Source organism: Pestalotiopsis fici (genome assembly GCF_000516985.1).
Source record: "Pestalotiopsis fici W106-1 unplaced genomic scaffold PFICI_Scf_3, whole genome shotgun sequence".
Classification (NCBI taxonomy): domain Eukaryota; kingdom Fungi; phylum Ascomycota; class Sordariomycetes; order Amphisphaeriales; family Sporocadaceae; genus Pestalotiopsis; species Pestalotiopsis fici.
In genome coordinates this window covers 354,992-372,131 of record NW_006917093.1, presented here as the reverse complement: position 1 = coordinate 372,131, position 17,140 = coordinate 354,992, and the positions used below count along the sequence as shown (strand labels likewise).

Below are 17,140 nucleotides of genomic sequence, written 5' to 3'. Positions count from 1 at the left end.
CCCGTGGCTACCGGCCACTGCGCACTTTGCTCTGGCTTCACACCATTTGTCCTAGCATATCACACTGTCTGGGAGACTCTAAGCCATGTTACCGGTACAAGACAGCACGCATTGACCAACTTGATGCAAAAGTGATTTGAGCTTGTATAGACAGCTGTGTAGATTCATTTGAGTCACCAAAACTCCATGCTTGATGATTCTAGTGCGTAGTCCCATGGAAGAGAGCCAATGACCGAAAGGTCTAGCTTGCCAAGGTCCATGAAAGATCCATTCTGATCCAAACTCCATAGAGCAGCAGAATAGGGGTTCTCGGCATGATCATTGACGAATCCGTCATCGATCATGGGCTCTCCTGATGTTGAAGTACCAACGCCAATAGAGCCGAGTCTGGATAACGATTCATGCTCTTTGCTTCGCCTTCTTAGCGATCGGGTATTGGCTGCACCGCCCTTCTTGCTGCTCACGACGTTTTTCACCTGTTCTACGTCACCAATGGTTCGTTTCAGGGTCTCCCAGTATCGCCGAGCAGGTGTCCACGAGTCTCCCAACTCACGCAGTGTCGACAAGCAGGATGCTAGCCGCGCATTCACATGATGCGTCCTACCAAGATCCCCTTTATCAACCAGATACAAGTTAACAAGGCAGGCCGTTAGAGTACAATGCGTGGCTGTCACTGGACTACATCGAAAGCTTCCAAACCCCTCCCGGTAGATATCACCGATTTGGGATATTTCTGTAGCAGCCTCGCGGCAGATATGCAATGCCCGCAAACCAAGATTTTGTAATGATTCCGAAGGCTCATCTGTCTGCACATTACTTGGGCGTTGAGGGATCTTGGATGGGACAAAGGGTTTTGCGAGAAGAATGAGAGATGTATGATACACCATATGAAGGATGAATACTTGTGGCGAGCTGCTGAGAACATCACTTCTATCACTTGGTCGGATTCTTAGCTCTCTGGGGAGAGAGAAGAGCCAGTCCTGGAGCGTCATGAGGCATGAGTTGAAGAAGGCTTCTTTGCTTGCACTCGTCATCGTTTGTTTGGGTGCATACCTGATGTCAGCTCGTCAGCGGGTGAATTCAAGGCCAAATTCACGATGACTTGCAGGTTTGTGAGAATGCTTTCCAAAATTTGGCAGTGAGTGCTATAATAACGGTGGAAAGTAGCGAGAAAGGCGGTCCCAGGTCCTGCCATATGACTCGTCCCCACAGCTTCTTCAAGGCCTTGACCCATGATCGTGTCACCAGGAAGTGGAACTGATCCCTGCGAGTCCTAACACCATACATGTGGTCAGAAAAATGTAGCTACCTACACAGCCGTGCCAACAAAATGGCTAAAGAAATGGCACAGGGCTGCAAGTTGAAACTCACCAACATGGTGCAGACTCGACCAGTATACGATGCGTATAATTTGTCGGAACAATATAATGACCAGTATATCTGGCGCCGAAGTTTGATATCCCGTGCATTCAAGCAAGCCGAGCCGGCCACTGAGGTGGTGTCGATATTGAGACCCATGTCGATAATGAGCCTGCTTGCCATGCCATGATGCAGCCACCCAGCAGCATCGCAACCAATAGCCTGTATCAATTTTAGACATTTCTTCCTCACAGACTCCCAGACACGACTTGACTTGCCACATAAAATATTGCCATGATGGCGAGAGATTGGACAGTTGTGATGCTAGGCCATTTCAGATCAAAGTGAATCAGTGCTTCGGCATGCTCGATAAAAGCCAGACCAGCTGTATTGGCATCTTGAGGATCGCTTCTGACTTCAAGGCGGTCGGAATATCGAGATGCCACGGCAATGATGCAGCAAAGGAGCACCGGACTGTAATAACGCCCATTCTGCATTCGACTGGCCCGAAAGAGCTCTTCATCCACAACCTGGAACCATGGCTGTTCCCATTCGAAATACAGGTCAATCAGATGCTCGACAAGCTCTGGAGAAAGATCTCGCAATGCCTCGGCGGCAAGGGATTGGCTGTAGGCATTGAAACGTTCTTGGCTTGGATTGTTTACTCTTTTGCTCTGCGGCTGGTCGGACCTGTCGTCGGCATGAGTGCTATCTGCGGCCGCTCCGTCCACGGCAGCTTGCGATGGCTGAAGATCTAATCTTCCACTTGCTGGACCAAAGAATCGCATCTGATCCTCGCCAACCGGATGCAGTCCAGAACCTGGCTGTTCTGAATAGAGCGCACCTTGCAACTCGGGCTTCTGCAAGTCCTGTCCTGAATTCAGGTCTTGGCTTGTAGAGCTGTTGCAAGTTTCCTGTCTTGGCTCTTCGCTCTGCGACTCTCCGCCCTGAATTTGAGCAATCGATGCTTCAATATCGATGGAATGCCGTTGAAGGACGTCCTCGAGCAATTTGATACGATTTTGCAGAAGCGAGACCAGAGACCTTGGAGCTGAGCCGCGATGATCTATATCGTTTGCATATACACATGATAATCGACGCTCGGTACAGCGCAAACAGGATGGTTTGGTTCCATTGCACTGTATTTCAGGTCAGCGGCATCATTCTTTTCCCAGCTTTAGCTGCAGATAATGGTACGCAGGCCCACTTTTGCTCGCCGGCGACGGCATTCCTGACAAGCCTGAGGCGCATATTTGCCCCGGCTGGACCCCGATTTGCGCTGGCGACTCGCACCGACGGCAGAAGGCCCAAGATTGGCAGTATCGGTGCTCATGGCTACATGGAAGAAACTTTTACGTAGTGAGATGAGCACGAGGATGAGGTACAGGAGTGATGGTTCGAGCTGGACATTGGGGCTATGAGGCTACTGGCGGAATTTGAATTCCGCTGGACTTTAGCTAGTCCAATTACGAAATGAATGCACTAAATTCTGGCGTCCAGCACTGATGGCACAGGTAGTCCATGTTAGTCAAGCGTATAGACGTCAAGGGTACATATTTAATGGCATTTCATCTACGACATTTTCTCTTGGCCTTTTTTTCTCATTACCTTTCGAGCACTTTATTGAGTTCATCAATCTCACTCTGTTTGCTATAATGTCACATCTCAAATTCTACGCCTACGAAGGTCAAGGCGTCAGTAAGAGAGAGCAATTTTCCTACTCTCAAGCGGTACGAGTGGGCGATAGAATCGAATGCTCGGGTCAAGGTAAAAGAAACCAATGTTTACTCTCGCAACAAGAGGAAATATCAATTAACGAGCCTCAACTCAGGCGGATGGGATCCCATTACAGGCGAATTTGAAAAGGAAATCAATGCGCAAATCGACCTGGCATTTCAGAACGTCGAGAGAACTCTAAAAGACGCGGGGGGCAAAGGCTGGTCGCAGGTCTACCGAGTCAACTCGTACCATGTCCCAATAAACAATGAGGCCTTAGCTGCCATGGTGCGCAACTTTAAGCAATATATGCCTGATCACCAGCCCTTGTGGACTTGTGTTGGTGTTTCTCGTCTGGGTGAGGATGATATGCGGGTGGAAATCGAGGTCGTGGCGCACGATCCAGAGGGGGCTTGAACAAATCCTTGTCAACCGTAATGCTATATCTGTATACTAGGTATATGTTCAGAAAATAATTCCTACGGCTCTTGTCAATCGAGCATACATTCAATGCAAACTTGGGTCCAGCACATTCAGACGCGTCTCTCGAATGGTGGAAATCAATGCTACTAATCATGCACCCATTAAAGTCGATGAATGTTCCCCAACTGGATACACATCACTTGTGCCATACCTTGAGGGACTATTCGTCATGCTATCTCAAGCTTGCTATTGCCGGAAGCCCCGAGGAGTTTGTCAAAGTGGCATCCAATCTTTCCTCCTTTCATTCTGCATTGGTACTCCTCAATCGGGGACATTTGGGGCGGAACGCAAATCCCGTCTGTCATGGTCTGGACTTGGTGCACGCCAACAAACGGAAACTTTCAGTGGGTGTTACAGGGCCTACAGGGCTCTTCGCGGATCCTGGTACCTCTGGGGTCCACCAAACCTGAACCTTGGCACTAGGACTACATGTACATATAGTCTTCATAACACACGAGTGCACAAGCCAAAGAGTGAATTTCAAGATACGACAATCGGTGGATTGACAAAGCAGCAACATGTGCGAAGTGCATCTTGAAAAAGAAGCTATGAATATCAAATCCCTCAGTAGCGCGACGCCTGACCATGCGCTCAAGGCGCCCTGGTCACGTTGGCAGGCTGCCATTCACACGCACCACTAGCTTGCCAGAATTCTTGCAATCGAGAAATTGACCCATACGATCTGTCACGTCTTCCAAGGGGATTTCTTGCGTCATGACCTCGATCAGTCCTGACCTTATATAGTCCATCACTGCGTAGGCACCTTGTACACCTCCCATCATGCAGCCCTGAACTTTGAGCTGTCTCTCGATCAAAGCACTGACCAAGGGGATCGTGAACATTCCATTTCCTCTGGGACACCTGCAAATCTGATTAGAAAAGCATCTTTATATGCCAGCTCTTGACCGCTTACCCGACGCATGTAATAGATCCTCCGTCGCGGACATAGCTATCCAGTCCATGGAAAGCCTCGTATCTGCTTGCTGTAACAATTACTGAATCTGCACGGTTGTGATCAAACTTGTTGCCACGAAGATCTTTACACACATCGTGTAGATTCTGCACAAAGGCTTCCCACGACGGTGCATCAGCTAGATACGGTGATGCGAGCAGTCGATCGTAGCAATGGCCATATTTTTCCCCTATAGCTGTCGTGACCTTTTCTTCAATGTCCACGCCTATAACCTTGGCGCCAAAAACTCGCTTTGCAATCTGTCCAACGAGATGCCCAATCCCGCCAAGAACGCCAACAACCACGACAACATCTCCGGCGTGAATATCTGTAGTCTGGACAGCCTTTAATGCTGTAGAGCCGGAGCACAGAGCTGCGGTGTAGGCCCCAGGCCAGACGCCGCTTTTTGTGTCAAACACCCACCTGGGCAAGGGAACCAAGGAGGACCACGGCGCAGTCATGTATTGCTGAAACGTGCCTTGATGGTGTTTTGGAAAAGCCGTGTGGCTGGGGCATGACTCTGGGAGGCCACCAAGGCAGAATCTGCACGTCTGACACGTGTATCCAATGTAGCGGGTTGCCACTGGGCGTCCGAGTAGACAAGGATCGTAGCTGGCAACCACATGTCCTATGCCCTCATGTCCCGCGATATGGCTGTGGCTAGGGAAACCTGGCTCAGGTCCAACGGAAAAGCAGGCATCCTTTATCAACCCGTTGATTAATATGAACCCTTGTATGGTATATCTCGAGTAGGGAGATGCGCTTACGCTGCGACACATGCCCGTCCAAGCAATCCTAACCACCACTTCATTCTCCTTGGGAATCTTAACTTTGATCTTGCAAAGCTGGATGTTGAGATCCTCTCCAACTGTTGCCGTCATCGCTGCCTTTTGTGTATTGGGAATCGAGAACTCGGAGTGTAGATACAAGTGCGGTGTGCTGTTTTCTTCTCCGAGTTTGCCAGGTATGCTTTCCGAAGCACAGGAACTGAGTTCTGTAGAAACGGATCTTTGGAGTGGTGTGGAGTGAATCGCTGCCTCCTTGAAGTCAACTATTGTGGCCGGGACCTGAGCTTGTGGTTCGATGTCGATCCTCGTGCCATCTTTGCGGCACGACAAAGTCGATACCGCCAGCAAGTGTGGCGGCAACTGCTGAGCAGTCATGGTCTGTAGATTTTGAGTCATTTTACAAGTTCTTCTTAAAACACTCGAGCAGAATTGAGTAACGTGCGTGTGACAAATAATTCCAAACCATCAAAGGCGAAAGTAAAAATAAAAATTTCCAAGATTCTCAAGCATAATTCTGGAAATTGACGACGAAGAATATCATAGCAACGAGTGTCCATTCGCAAAGCTGTGGCGGATCAGGAATGCAGTTTCCGCTTTTGCCCTGATGGAGAAGCCTTGGAAACAGCCCCATGCAAGTCCACGAGAGCACAAAGGTACAAGCTTGCAATAGAGATTACGCAATCTGATTTCGCAGAGTGAAGGGATCGAACTTGGAAAGACTAGATGTTAGTATCTCGCCCAAGCTACATGATGGATTTGATAAGAGAGTGTCCAGAGTATACAATGGGTATCTAGCTTTTCTTGTCAGGCGCTATTCTTTACGCCGCGGAATCCCAATTCCTCCCCTATATCTGATAAGAAACCGATCCTTGGTCTTGCGAAACCTTTTTACTACAGTTGATAGCATCCCGCGTCGCGGGCGTGGCGCTGAGCAGGCTATACCAACTAGTTGGCAAAGCAGGTAGGTAGCGGAATCTGCATTCCGCTGCCGTTGGTAGGGAAACCTCCATGTCAAGGTCAGATAACGGTTGAGGTCTGGGTGCGGGATCTAACATCACTAGCCTTATCTCGTCTGCCTACCTTGTACCATGATGTCTTGAAGCCATGTCAAATGGGATTGAAGAATTATAAACCTCAAGCGATTGTGTCGGATATCGCAGAATGGATATTCTATTAATGCCGTGACTGCCCCCAAGGGTATCTTCACGGTGTTTTGGTATCGTCATTGCACTTTTAATGATCAAATCAAACAACCTCTGGGCCTAGGATTTCAACAATTGACGAAAAAATGGGTGTCATCAGACAAAGCTTCGCGTATGGCATGATTTTCTCAGCAGGTAAGTTGATGAGCCAGAACGCGAGCACTCGTCTTTGCGTGGGCTGATTTGTATTAGCCATTTCCATCGGTTATGACTCAGGATACCTCAATGGAGTACTCGGATCCGAGGACTTTATCAGACTGTACGGCATTAGTGATGATGGCGGGCTGAACATGTACTTGTCGCCAACTACAAGAAGCATCTTTTCGTCGATCCTGATTGTCGGCACGCTTATCGGGTGTCTGGCAAATACCTTTATCACGTCACGGAGTATGTGTGCAGTGTCCCGATTTTGATTTTGAGATCATGACTAACACGAAACAGTCGGTCGTAGAGGCAGCCTGCGGGTTGCGGCTGTATTGTACACAATCGGCGTCAGTATGCAAGTATCTGGCTCCGTGCAGGCAGTTTTCATTGTCGGTCGCATTCTGCTGGGGATGGCAATTGGCCTGATTTCCAACACAGTAAGTGCACGTGCTTGCATCTTCCTGAAACTATACTAAATATGTTGATTCCAAGGTTCCATCCTATCTTATGGAATGTTCAACGGCTGCGAATCGAGGTCGCTTAATGGCCTTTTATCTGCAATTTCTGACCACTGGAAATGTCCTTGCTTGTGCTATCAACTATGGTACAACCAAGTACTCCGACAGCAGAAGTTGGCGTCAGTTTCTCAAAAGTAACCATAAAATGCACAGTGTACTTACCATGATTCAGGTATCACAATTGGCTTTCAGCTCTTTTTAGCTGTAATCATTGGCGTCGGTGCATTTGTTTGCCCCGAGTCGCCGTTGGTCTTGTCACAACGCGGTCAAATCGATGCAGCTCGAGCATCATATGCAATTCTCAAGAACCGTCCTCAAGATTCGCACGAGGTCAATGACTCGATGCAAAAATTAGAACAGCACCTTCAAGAATCGGCTGCTCTTGGAGTTGTGAATGTAGCAGAGTGTTTTCAGGGTTCCGATCTTCGAAGAACCATGATCGGTCTAGCAATGTCCTTTTTCACAATTGCCACTGGTATTACCTTTTGGTTCGGGTATGGAACAACCTTTTTTCAAGCAGCCGGTGTTGAAAACTCTTACCTCATCTCTCTGATCCTGGCTCTTGTCAACTGTGTTTTTACCGCCCCATCAATCTACCTCATTGAGCGATTTGGGCGACGCAGGTCGTTGATGTATGGTGGAGCTATCATGGCACTGACTCAAATTCTCACCGGCATTATTTACACCTTGGCTTCCAAGAGCGTCGCGAGCCAAAACATGCTCGTAGCAGGTGCCGTAGTATTCATTGCGGCATATGCCCCAACATGGGGAATCGGCGGTAAGTTCATCTTTGTTGACACTACTTGGTCCGAGCAGAGAACTAACTTCCGGAAGGGTGGCTCCTCATGGCTGAGCCTTTTTCCAATCGCTTGCGAACTTATCAGTCTGCCATTGTTCTGGCGTTTTACTGGATCATCACTTGGCTCGTCGGATTCATCACACCCTATCTGGTTGATGCAACAGCTGCAAATCTTGGTGTTTACGTCTCTTACATCTGGTTGGGCACGGGAGTACTATCACTTGTTTGGACACATTTGTGTGTTCCAGAGCTGGCAGGACTTTCAGTCAAAGAGGTGAGTTGAATTACTTCCCTGGCCCGGGGTAACTCAATGACTAATGTTTTGTCAAGATTGATCAGCTCTTTGAACGGAAGGTGCCTGCGTGGCGATCAAGAGCATGGCAAAAGAAGCTCCGAGTCATTAACTCGATTGACAGTCCAAGTATTGATGATGCTAGTGGATTGAAAGGTATTACCGTTGGGAATGAGAAGAAGGTTTAAAAGATATTGTAGATATTTCGCTTTGACGATAGCCTCGCCGGGTTATCCCGAGTGCATGGACAGTGCACCAGCCGTCCTGTTGACGAGCAAGTAGGGGATCATATTGCAATAATCTCAACGATTAGATATCGCACATGTTTAGACTATCAAAGGGAATCACTACCTTGCATTGCGAGTTATAATTGTAAGAGCTAAGTCAGAGCCCTTCAAAATCGGGAAAGGTACGTGGATATTTATAGAAAAATCGATCCATTCTCCATTTAAGAGCTGCACAAAGTCTGTGATACCTCATGGGCATAACGCAAGCAAGGATATCTGCACTCTAGTGCCGAATTGGTGCCCGCGGGTGCCAATCAGATGGCACCTCAGAGGCACAGTAGATATACGAGCGGTCTAACGGGCACCAATGTTAAGAGGTCAGCAGAACCACGAAAAGGTACATGGTTTCCTAAGCATTCACAAGATGATTTCTTTAATCTCATATAAGAACCAGCCCGCCGAATCCGCTCGACCAAATGGTGTTTCCTTCCCTCCCCTACTACCTACAGTCTCCAGCAGCTTAATCCATGATATTTGCTGCACATCATTTGCCGCTGCCTATACCAATCTCACAGCTTTTTCCCTGACTTATCACAAGCATGACTCCTGATTACGACATCATTGTAATTGGCGGTGGTCCAGCCGGTCTCAGCGCGGTCTCGTCAATCGTCCGCCAAGATCACAAGACATTACTATTCGACTCGGGAAAATATCGCAATGGCCTCAGTAATCACATGCACACGGTGGCATCCTGGGACCACCGCCATCCTAGCGAGTTCCGAGCCGCTGCTAGAGCCGACCTTGACCGTTACGGTTCCGTCACAATTGAAGACGTCGAAGTTGAGTCGGCCAAAAAGCTCGAGGATGGATGTTTTCAGGTCGAAACGGCCGGAAAGTCGTGGGTTGGAAAGAAGTTGATCTTGGCAACTGGAGTCGAGGATGTCTTTCCAGATGTTCCGGGGTACGAGGATTGCTGGATTTCAGGCGTGTAAGTGTCGTACTTGTTTACCACGGTACACAACAACGTACTCCAGGTTCACTCGTATCATTAACATTTGTATCCAAGTTTTCACTGTCTGTATTGCCATGGATGGGAAGAAAAGGGCGTCAAATCAGCGGGTATGCTCGCCGAAGGTGCCACAGGCAAATGGGTCCCAGCCCTTCACTTTGCCCGTCAAGCCCTACGCATGGCCGAGACAGTCACACTCTACACTGACGGCAACGAAGAGCTCGGCCAGGAGATCAAAGATGCGCTCAAAGCAAACCCAGCACCCATGACTGTAGACACGCGAAAGATTACCAAGCTTGTCAAGGCCCCGGAGCGAGCTCAAGTCACTCTGCACTTTGCCAGCGGCGAGAGCAAAACCGAGGGATTCCTGGCTCACAAGCCACAGACTAGACTGAGAGGCTCTCTGGCCAAGCAGCTCGGGCTCGAGATGACGCCTATGGGAACCATCCAGGTTACTCCGCCGTTCAATCAGACCAGTGTAAAAGGTGTGTTTGCCGCTGGAGACTGCTCTTCACCCATGCAAACTGTCACGGCAGCCCTTCACTCGGGCACTTGTACTGGAGGTGGAGCGCCCCTACAAATCCAGGCCGAGACCTACGGACAGCCGGCAATATTCTAGACGCTTCAATTATTGAATAAAGGATTCTGATGGGCAATCCACGCATCGCGATGCATAGATGAATTGTTCAGTGTTCGTATTGAGCAGATCAAATATCTGGCTTTAGTTCCAGTAGCCACTATACTGCGCCAACTTGGTGGGATTCAGTGGGGGAGTATGCCAGTACAGCACCTAACCTAGGCACTCAGGCTAGCTCCGTACTAGCAGGACACAAACGATCGTAGCCATGGATACATCACCAATGCAATCGGCTTGGACAGGCGCATATTGCCACATTGATAAATACGTCCACAAATCATTTTGTGAGCCTATGTACCAGGACTACCATCATCATACATTGGTAACCTCTGCTGAGATTGACATCTTACCTTTGCTGTCATCAACGGGAGCAACACCTTCCTCGACAATCTTGCCTTCTATCGGATGCTTGTCCTCGAAAAGCATGCCCAATTCTTCCAAAGTGGAACCTTTTGTTTCTGGGAAAACAAAGTAAATGAAAATTGTACTCAGGATCAGGACTCCCAAGTAGAAGATGAAGTAGTAGTATCCGATCCGAGCCAACGCAATCGGGTTGACGTATTGGTTCACCGTGAGTGCCACCTGACTAACCAGAATCTGCAAAGCCAAGCCTCGTGTTCGAATACTAAAGGGCAGAATCTCGGTCGTGTAGCAATACAAGAGGGGGTTGCAAGCGACATTGAAAGCGGCATTGTACAGAAACAAAAACACCACGGTCGTGTAAGCCGCGGCTTGCGATCCGTGGTTGCTGTACATGGCGCTGGCGATGGTCAGGGGCACGTTGGCGAAAATCATGCCGATGAAAGAGGCCAGCCATAGCGTGCGACGACCAACCCGGTCGGCGAGCAGTGCTCCGACGAGTGAGCACAGAAAGTTCCAAATCGACATGCCGCCATTGATGCCCGTCTGCTGCTCCGTACTGGTAATGCCGATGCTGTCTAGTATGGGACTAAAGTAGTACGAAATGACTCCTTGTCCGTTCCAGAGAGTGAGCACAGCGACGGCCACGCAAATTGTGAATCGCTTGCGGTTGCTCTTGGACTTGAGGGCCTGCGCCCAAGAGCCCACCTGAACCTGACGTTCATACTCGAGTGCAGACAGTATTTCCTGGATCTCGATGGCAACGAGTTCCGATTCATTGTCTCCGTTTGCGTGGTACTTGACGAGCATCTTGCGCGCTTCTTCTACTCTGCCCTTGGAGCACAGCCAGCGTGGCGACTCGGGCATAAAGATTGATGCAACCATGACAAGACAAGGAATACATGCTTGAACAATGGAGGGAATTCGCCACGACCAAGTTGTATTGAGGTGCCCTGTACCAAAACACAGCCAGGCGGCTAGTATAGAACCGACGTACCAGAGAACATTGAACTAGCCACCAAGTTAGCATCTATCTGTCTTCGGAGGCAGGAAAGTCCATCTCACCATTGATGCCATGCCACCTCTAAGGCTTGGATGAGCCACTTCATTCAGCAGACTAGGACCCGCAGATGTCGTAAAGCTGATGCCAATGCCTAGAATGAGGCGACCAACAATGAACTCTGTCCGCCCAGGCGAGGCAGCTTGCAAGATTGACCCAACGACTGAGAGGAGCGAGCCAGCAAACAGGGTTGAACGTCTACCAAAGGTATCGGCAGGCCATGAAGCGACAAGGGCGCCAATGACGCCGCCAATGAAGACCATGGCAGTGATGAGGCCCAGGATTTCATCAGAGGGATTGCTCATATCTGCGAGATATATTGTCAATAGACACCCAAGCTGAAGAAAATTCCGGACAAATGCAACAGAGTAACCTACCTTGTACCCAATTGTCCATGGACTGAAAGCTCCCCACCACTACCTCATCATAGCCGACTACCATTTGTGAGACCAAGATACAAGTCTGCCAAAAGACCAACCGACGGAGGCCGGAGTTGCGCCACCATTGAAGCTTGCCGCTAGGGCTTCCAGAAGCTGAATTTGCCATGTTGAACAGATGCAATGAACCGATGATGGCTTCATCTTCACAAGCCCATGCCTGTCCAGCGACTCCTTCACTTTATAACAACTGTCGCAGAATAGGAATACAATGTCTATCAGTAGAGGCATGTAGGTCATGTTGGCCAATAGGGCGCCTCGTGCATCGCTGATAGCCAAATCGTGGTCCGGCATTGGTCAGTCGCTGTTGGAGTTGTAGATAAGCTTGCGGGTCACTACAAACTCGTCCGTGACTCGGCCGACGTGCGACGATTATCGAGCTCAAGCGTCGGGATATAAGACAACATTCTGATTGGCTCGCTCCTTGCCAGCGCCACTTGGACCCCAACATTGGGAGACTCGACCGTGACTTGGCCGACAAAAGACTACCAAACAGGCCTAGCATGTATCGATTATAGGCGTCTGGGGAATGAGTTGATCTTCTGATTGGCTCGTCTTCTTGTTGAGTCTATGAGGTTTGAATAATAGCTGACATGTCTGGTTCTCGGACCCTCACACACTCGAACTGCAAGGAATTGTGAATGCAAGTAGTTTTCCGCCAAGTATAAAGCGTTATCGAGATTTGAAGAGTCATTTGGCCTCCTGAGCACTAGATTTTGCGACACTCCGTCCCCTTGAACAAGTTCAAAAAGATGCCAGGAAGATTGCAAGACGAAGGCAGTTATGCCTCAGAGCCGACCGTCGATGTGCAGAAAGAATACGGAGACTGGCGGGACAAACTGATCAAAGATGGCTACGTCGTTCTCAAAGGTGTCGTCCCCGCCGAACGCGCTCAGCACTATCTAGACAGTATCTTTAGCTGGCTCGAAACCTTTCCTTACGGTTTCAAGAAAGATGACCCCTCCACATGGGGACCTGAACATCTCCCGGCACATGTCAAGTGAGTTTGAGTCTATGAACCAGTCATTTGCAGACTCTAACAGGCGACTAGGAGTGGCATGTACCATGGCTATTCTGTGTCTCACGAAAAGTTCTTTTGGGATGCGCGATTGTAAGTCTTGTTGACAACAATTTAATGAAACCAGCAACAACTGACATGTCGCACAAAAGAGAGCCAGCCATCATTGATGCATTCGCCAAGATATGGGGAACGGACGAACTGCTCGTATCGTTTGATGGTGTGAACCTGACTTTGCCCTCTGCAAATCGACCTGCAGTAGGTGCCTGGCCACACGTGGACCAAAGCCCACTGCGCAAGGGTCTCCAGTGCGTCCAAGGGCTGCTCAACCTGGCCCCCAACGGCCCGGATGACGGCGGTCTGATTGTGATGAAGGGCTCTAGCGCGCTCAATGAAGAGTACTTTGCTACTCACGAGAATAGCCAGGAGACATGGGGCCCGGCAGACTGGTTTGGGTTCTCCGAAAAGGATGTCGAGTGGTTCAAGAGCAAAGGCTGTGAGATCATCAAGGTCTGTGCAGATCCTGGTGACCTTATCCTATGGGACTCTCGTGAGGTTCACTACAATCAACTCCCAAAGAGTGATGCAGTACGATCCGTTCTATGTAAGACAACACTACACTCTATGCCAGAAGTTGATCTTTACTAAGCAACGTTAGACATGTGCTACACACCAGCATCGTATGCTGCTCCAGAAGATCTGAAGAAAAAGGCCGAGCTGTTTGAGAGTCGCATGGGGACGGTAAGTCGGTCACTTGTTCAAAGCTCAATCCGTTACTGATCTGGATGTTTGTAGACCCATTGGCCACATGCCAACATCTTTCCAAACAATGCTGTGCAAACCCGGCTGGGGAAACCAGAAACCTACTCCAGGGACCAGCCAATCGAATCACCTATGATGAGCCACAGAATGCTGCAGCTTGCTGGAGTCAAGCCATATTGATCCTATAGGCTTATTACAGAGAGTTGGCTTTGATGTGCTCCAATTGTAGCTCATATTTGGTTCTTTTGGATCTCTTCCAAAATCCTCCCGCCATGATTGGCAAGCGGGCTGTGTGAAATGCGCTGGAGAAAAGCAATGCCAAGGTCAATCTCGGTTCTGCAGTTGGAGTAGGATGACTCCCTTGACGTATTATCCAAAAGAAGCGTTACGCAAGCTGAGAAGACGTTCGTGGCGATTGCCCTGGTAATAGTTAGTATTTGTATCACCAAAGTAGCTCCGATGAATCTACTTACCATGATCGGAATTTGGAAGTGTCAAGCTTTCCGGTTACAATGGCGCGAACAATTGCTTGCGCGGATGACAGACAAATTGCACGAACCCTGGCTTGATTTGGTGAACCCTTGAGCCAGTACTGCTGGAGAACACGGTTTATGGCGATGCGATAGTACAGAAATGCCATGGCCAGACTTTGGCTTTGCCATAGCATCCAGGGTTGCCGTGAGTCGCCGTCGTCAATCGTATTCGCAAATTGCTGGTCAGACTGTAGGAACAATGGAAGCTCTCCAACCAGGTTTGCCAATTCATCATCTGCAGCCAATACAATGCTTGTGATTTCTTCAGCAGACCAGGCCCTAATTCGCAGCTTGTACCTGAAACTATAATAGATTCTGGCTAGCCTGGCCATGATGATGTGGTACTGTACTGGTCGTGGTTTCGAGCGTGACAGCCTGTGGCTTGATGGCAAAGAGAGCTCCTCGTCGTCCACGTCTTCCGGCAGCTGACAATCAAAGTCAACGTCATTGACAAAGGGTGTGTGAAAAGGTATGGGCAGCCACTCGCAAATGATAATCGTCCACCAAAGGCGCCGGCGTACTTGTTGGTCAGAGAAGGATTCGTCTTCATGGGCCGAGTCGTTGCCCAACTTTAGCTGCTGCGCAACTCTGATTGCCACCGACCACATAATCTTTTGGCGGCTGATATCGCCCATATTTGTGAACAGCATGCCTAGAACGACAATGGTCTGTACCGTGTTTATATGAGGTCGCTGCGTAAAGTCGCCTTTGTCTAGGAAATAAAGTGCAGCACGTACCAGTTGCGAAGAAGATCATCGGGTTTGCCAGGCGGAGCGGGAATCGTATCAATCACTTCATCAGACATGAAGAGCAAGGTCGATGCCAGTATGCTGAAGTATACTGCCAGCCATAGAGGCTCTGCATGGTCCAATGACTCTGCAGCGGACTGCAGGCACCAGAAATCCTCATGCTCTTGAAGAAACTGCGGTGTAGAGACGGCAAAATGAATCCAAAAAGTCCACTGTGGTGCGAATGCGAGGATCGCATCACTGCAGCTCTTTGACGGCAAGAGAATGTCTTCTTTGCCCCAGACAGACCGGAGCCCGGGACAATGTTCCATCATGTCGAATAATCGATTCTCGTACCACTCTGTCTTGTCGGCCAGCGCTGGCAACCTCGAAGTTGATTCTGTTACTGGCGCCGAATTATGGCCCGCCAAGAGCGCTCCAAGACGCAGGTTCTCTTGCAGAAGATCAGCATAAGATGGGCTGGACTGAGAGGCATCCACGGTGTGTATGCGACCCTTTACTCGAACAACTTCTCGCCTGCATTCGGTGGGAACCCCACGGCGCACGCATTGTCGACATGGTAATTCTTTGCTGCATTTGATCTTTCTTGCATAACAAGCGGTGCATGACTTGGGAGCTCTTTGCGTCGACCTGATATCATCTGCCATGATGCACAGGCCAAAAAAAAAAAAGGGTAGATTTCGGGAATTGATGGAGCAATAATAGGTAGCCATTGGCTTTATCTTGGAGAGATATGCAGCGGAATCCGGATAGTCGCCCTCCCTCTAGCGTCGGCCGGAGCCACCCCGCAAATTGAAACGAGTCAGCGGCCTTACATTGGATGCTGTTGTCTCGTCCCTTACAAGTGGATATAGCGACGCCGGAATATGTTCAAATATCTTTCAGGTGTTCTTTGTCGGATCAGATCATCTGAGAGGATCTCAAGGTGCTGGTATCTGAGAAACATCCTGAGCGGCATCGCTGGACACTTCAGACTAATGTCACGCAAGCATCCCGAGATCGCAGCAACTGTCCTAGCAAGCTACCATCATTGTTGTGATATTCTCTTTGGTGTTTTCGATAAGCTCATAGGGTGCGCATTAAAACTCTCGGCATTTTGAAAGAACATTCTATTTTTGGATGCGATAAATGATCAACTTTCAAGTCATTCAAAAGGCATGTTCTTCAACGGGATGGAAGGAGCTATAGGTCACTGAGTCTTTCATGCACAGGACTCTCCAAAGCAACAACGCTCCAGTCGAATCTGACTCTGACGTGTTAGAATTTAACATACTAGGATGCATCTTTTGATTCAATAGTCATTGTTTCTTTGGGTCAGCTACGTCTCCCCGTAAAAAGGCCAAAGGGAGGCCTCTCACACGATTTGCCTTGATATTGCCTCAACGCAGTCATTATCCATGGAATGATATCCCAATAGTGAACGCCGGTATCTGAATACTTGTAACATATGTCCTATTGACGATACGGCACCTTAAGTCGTACCATAGTCCAGCTTTCGGATGTACTATAGCTCGGTTTTGTGTTGACTTCTTGGGTTAATCTCATATATCCGTTACCGTCTAAGATCACCTTCGGATGAATAATTAAATCAAGATAGTAGAGAGCAAGCCAGGTCAAGCATCTAGGATCCAATGCAACCATGAGCGGCCTTTATCGCACAGTCATGTATCATCACCACACACTATGATGAATGTGCTCCTTTATATCATGGAGCTCGTTTACGAAAATTCAGCTAGGCAGCTCATCTTTCATTGCAGCTTGTCGTACTCACAGGCAGTGATTCTAGTTGTATCGCCGTCATGGCTGTCAATATCGCGATGAGAGCGGGCCGCGGTAGCTCACTTCCAGTTACATTGAAGACGTTTGCGAGATTTGCCTTATTCATCGAACAAATGAGGAGCCTTGGATTTTATTGATGCCTATCGATGAATTCGATTCATAAAGATTATCCAACAACATGAACCCGGATCATGTCAAGTATTGTATGAAATCAATTGTTTGCTCATGCCATCTGACGAGCGTTCACGACAACGACTTCGATCTGCTCAAGCCACAAAAACCACACATTAGGATTTACCGTTCAGAGAATCGCCTA

At 48.8% G+C, this 17,140-nt stretch overlaps 9 protein-coding genes across 9 annotated transcripts; 4 read left to right on the top strand and 5 right to left on the bottom strand.

The window, feature by feature from the left end:
• Positions 1–173: 173 nt before the first annotated feature.
• PFICI_04312 (uncharacterized protein) lies at positions 174–1,034 on the bottom strand (the record flags this gene model as incomplete). The annotated part of the gene is made up of 1 exon (XM_007832893.1): positions 174–1,034. The coding sequence occupies one exon, from the start codon at positions 1,032–1,034 to the stop codon at positions 174–176; it is 861 nt and encodes a 286-aa protein (XP_007831084.1).
• Positions 1,035–1,607: 573 nt separating this feature from the next.
• Positions 1,608–2,610, bottom strand: PFICI_04311 (uncharacterized protein; the record flags this gene model as incomplete). Its single annotated transcript, XM_007832892.1, has 2 exons — positions 1,608–2,498; positions 2,557–2,610. 2 exons carry the CDS (start codon positions 2,608–2,610, stop codon positions 1,608–1,610), a joined length of 945 nt encoding a protein of 314 aa, XP_007831083.1.
• Positions 2,611–3,014: 404 nt separating this feature from the next.
• PFICI_04310 (uncharacterized protein) lies at positions 3,015–3,492 on the top strand (the record flags this gene model as incomplete). The annotated part of the gene is made up of 2 exons (XM_007832891.1): positions 3,015–3,126; positions 3,191–3,492. The coding sequence occupies 2 exons, from the start codon at positions 3,015–3,017 to the stop codon at positions 3,490–3,492; spliced, it is 414 nt and encodes a 137-aa protein (XP_007831082.1).
• Positions 3,493–4,163: 671 nt separating this feature from the next.
• On the bottom strand, positions 4,164–5,673 carry PFICI_04309 (uncharacterized protein; the record flags this gene model as incomplete). The annotated part of the gene is made up of 3 exons (XM_007832890.1): positions 4,164–4,419; positions 4,472–5,211; positions 5,278–5,673. The coding sequence occupies 3 exons, from the start codon at positions 5,671–5,673 to the stop codon at positions 4,164–4,166; spliced, it is 1,392 nt and encodes a 463-aa protein (XP_007831081.1).
• A 913-nt stretch (positions 5,674–6,586) lies between these two features.
• On the top strand, positions 6,587–8,441 carry PFICI_04308 (uncharacterized protein; the record flags this gene model as incomplete). The annotated part of the gene is made up of 7 exons (XM_007832889.1): positions 6,587–6,635; positions 6,693–6,887; positions 6,942–7,081; positions 7,137–7,281; positions 7,335–7,940; positions 7,997–8,235; positions 8,292–8,441. The coding sequence occupies 7 exons, from the start codon at positions 6,587–6,589 to the stop codon at positions 8,439–8,441; spliced, it is 1,524 nt and encodes a 507-aa protein (XP_007831080.1).
• A 638-nt stretch (positions 8,442–9,079) lies between these two features.
• On the top strand, positions 9,080–10,108 carry PFICI_04307 (uncharacterized protein; the record flags this gene model as incomplete). Its single annotated transcript, XM_007832888.1, has 2 exons — positions 9,080–9,468; positions 9,547–10,108. 2 exons carry the CDS (start codon positions 9,080–9,082, stop codon positions 10,106–10,108), a joined length of 951 nt encoding a protein of 316 aa, XP_007831079.1.
• Positions 10,109–10,438: 330 nt separating this feature from the next.
• On the bottom strand, positions 10,439–12,092 carry PFICI_04306 (uncharacterized protein; the record flags this gene model as incomplete). The annotated part of the gene is made up of 3 exons (XM_007832887.1): positions 10,439–11,497; positions 11,552–11,853; positions 11,924–12,092. The coding sequence occupies 3 exons, from the start codon at positions 12,090–12,092 to the stop codon at positions 10,439–10,441; spliced, it is 1,530 nt and encodes a 509-aa protein (XP_007831078.1).
• A 643-nt stretch (positions 12,093–12,735) lies between these two features.
• Positions 12,736–13,943, top strand: PFICI_04305 (uncharacterized protein; the record flags this gene model as incomplete). Its single annotated transcript, XM_007832886.1, has 5 exons — positions 12,736–12,983; positions 13,035–13,094; positions 13,154–13,605; positions 13,660–13,742; positions 13,797–13,943. 5 exons carry the CDS (start codon positions 12,736–12,738, stop codon positions 13,941–13,943), a joined length of 990 nt encoding a protein of 329 aa, XP_007831077.1.
• A 50-nt stretch (positions 13,944–13,993) lies between these two features.
• PFICI_04304 (uncharacterized protein) lies at positions 13,994–15,692 on the bottom strand (the record flags this gene model as incomplete). Its single annotated transcript, XM_007832885.1, has 3 exons — positions 13,994–14,183; positions 14,237–14,964; positions 15,030–15,692. The coding sequence occupies 3 exons, from the start codon at positions 15,690–15,692 to the stop codon at positions 13,994–13,996; spliced, it is 1,581 nt and encodes a 526-aa protein (XP_007831076.1).
• Positions 15,693–17,140: the final 1,448 nt, after the last annotated feature.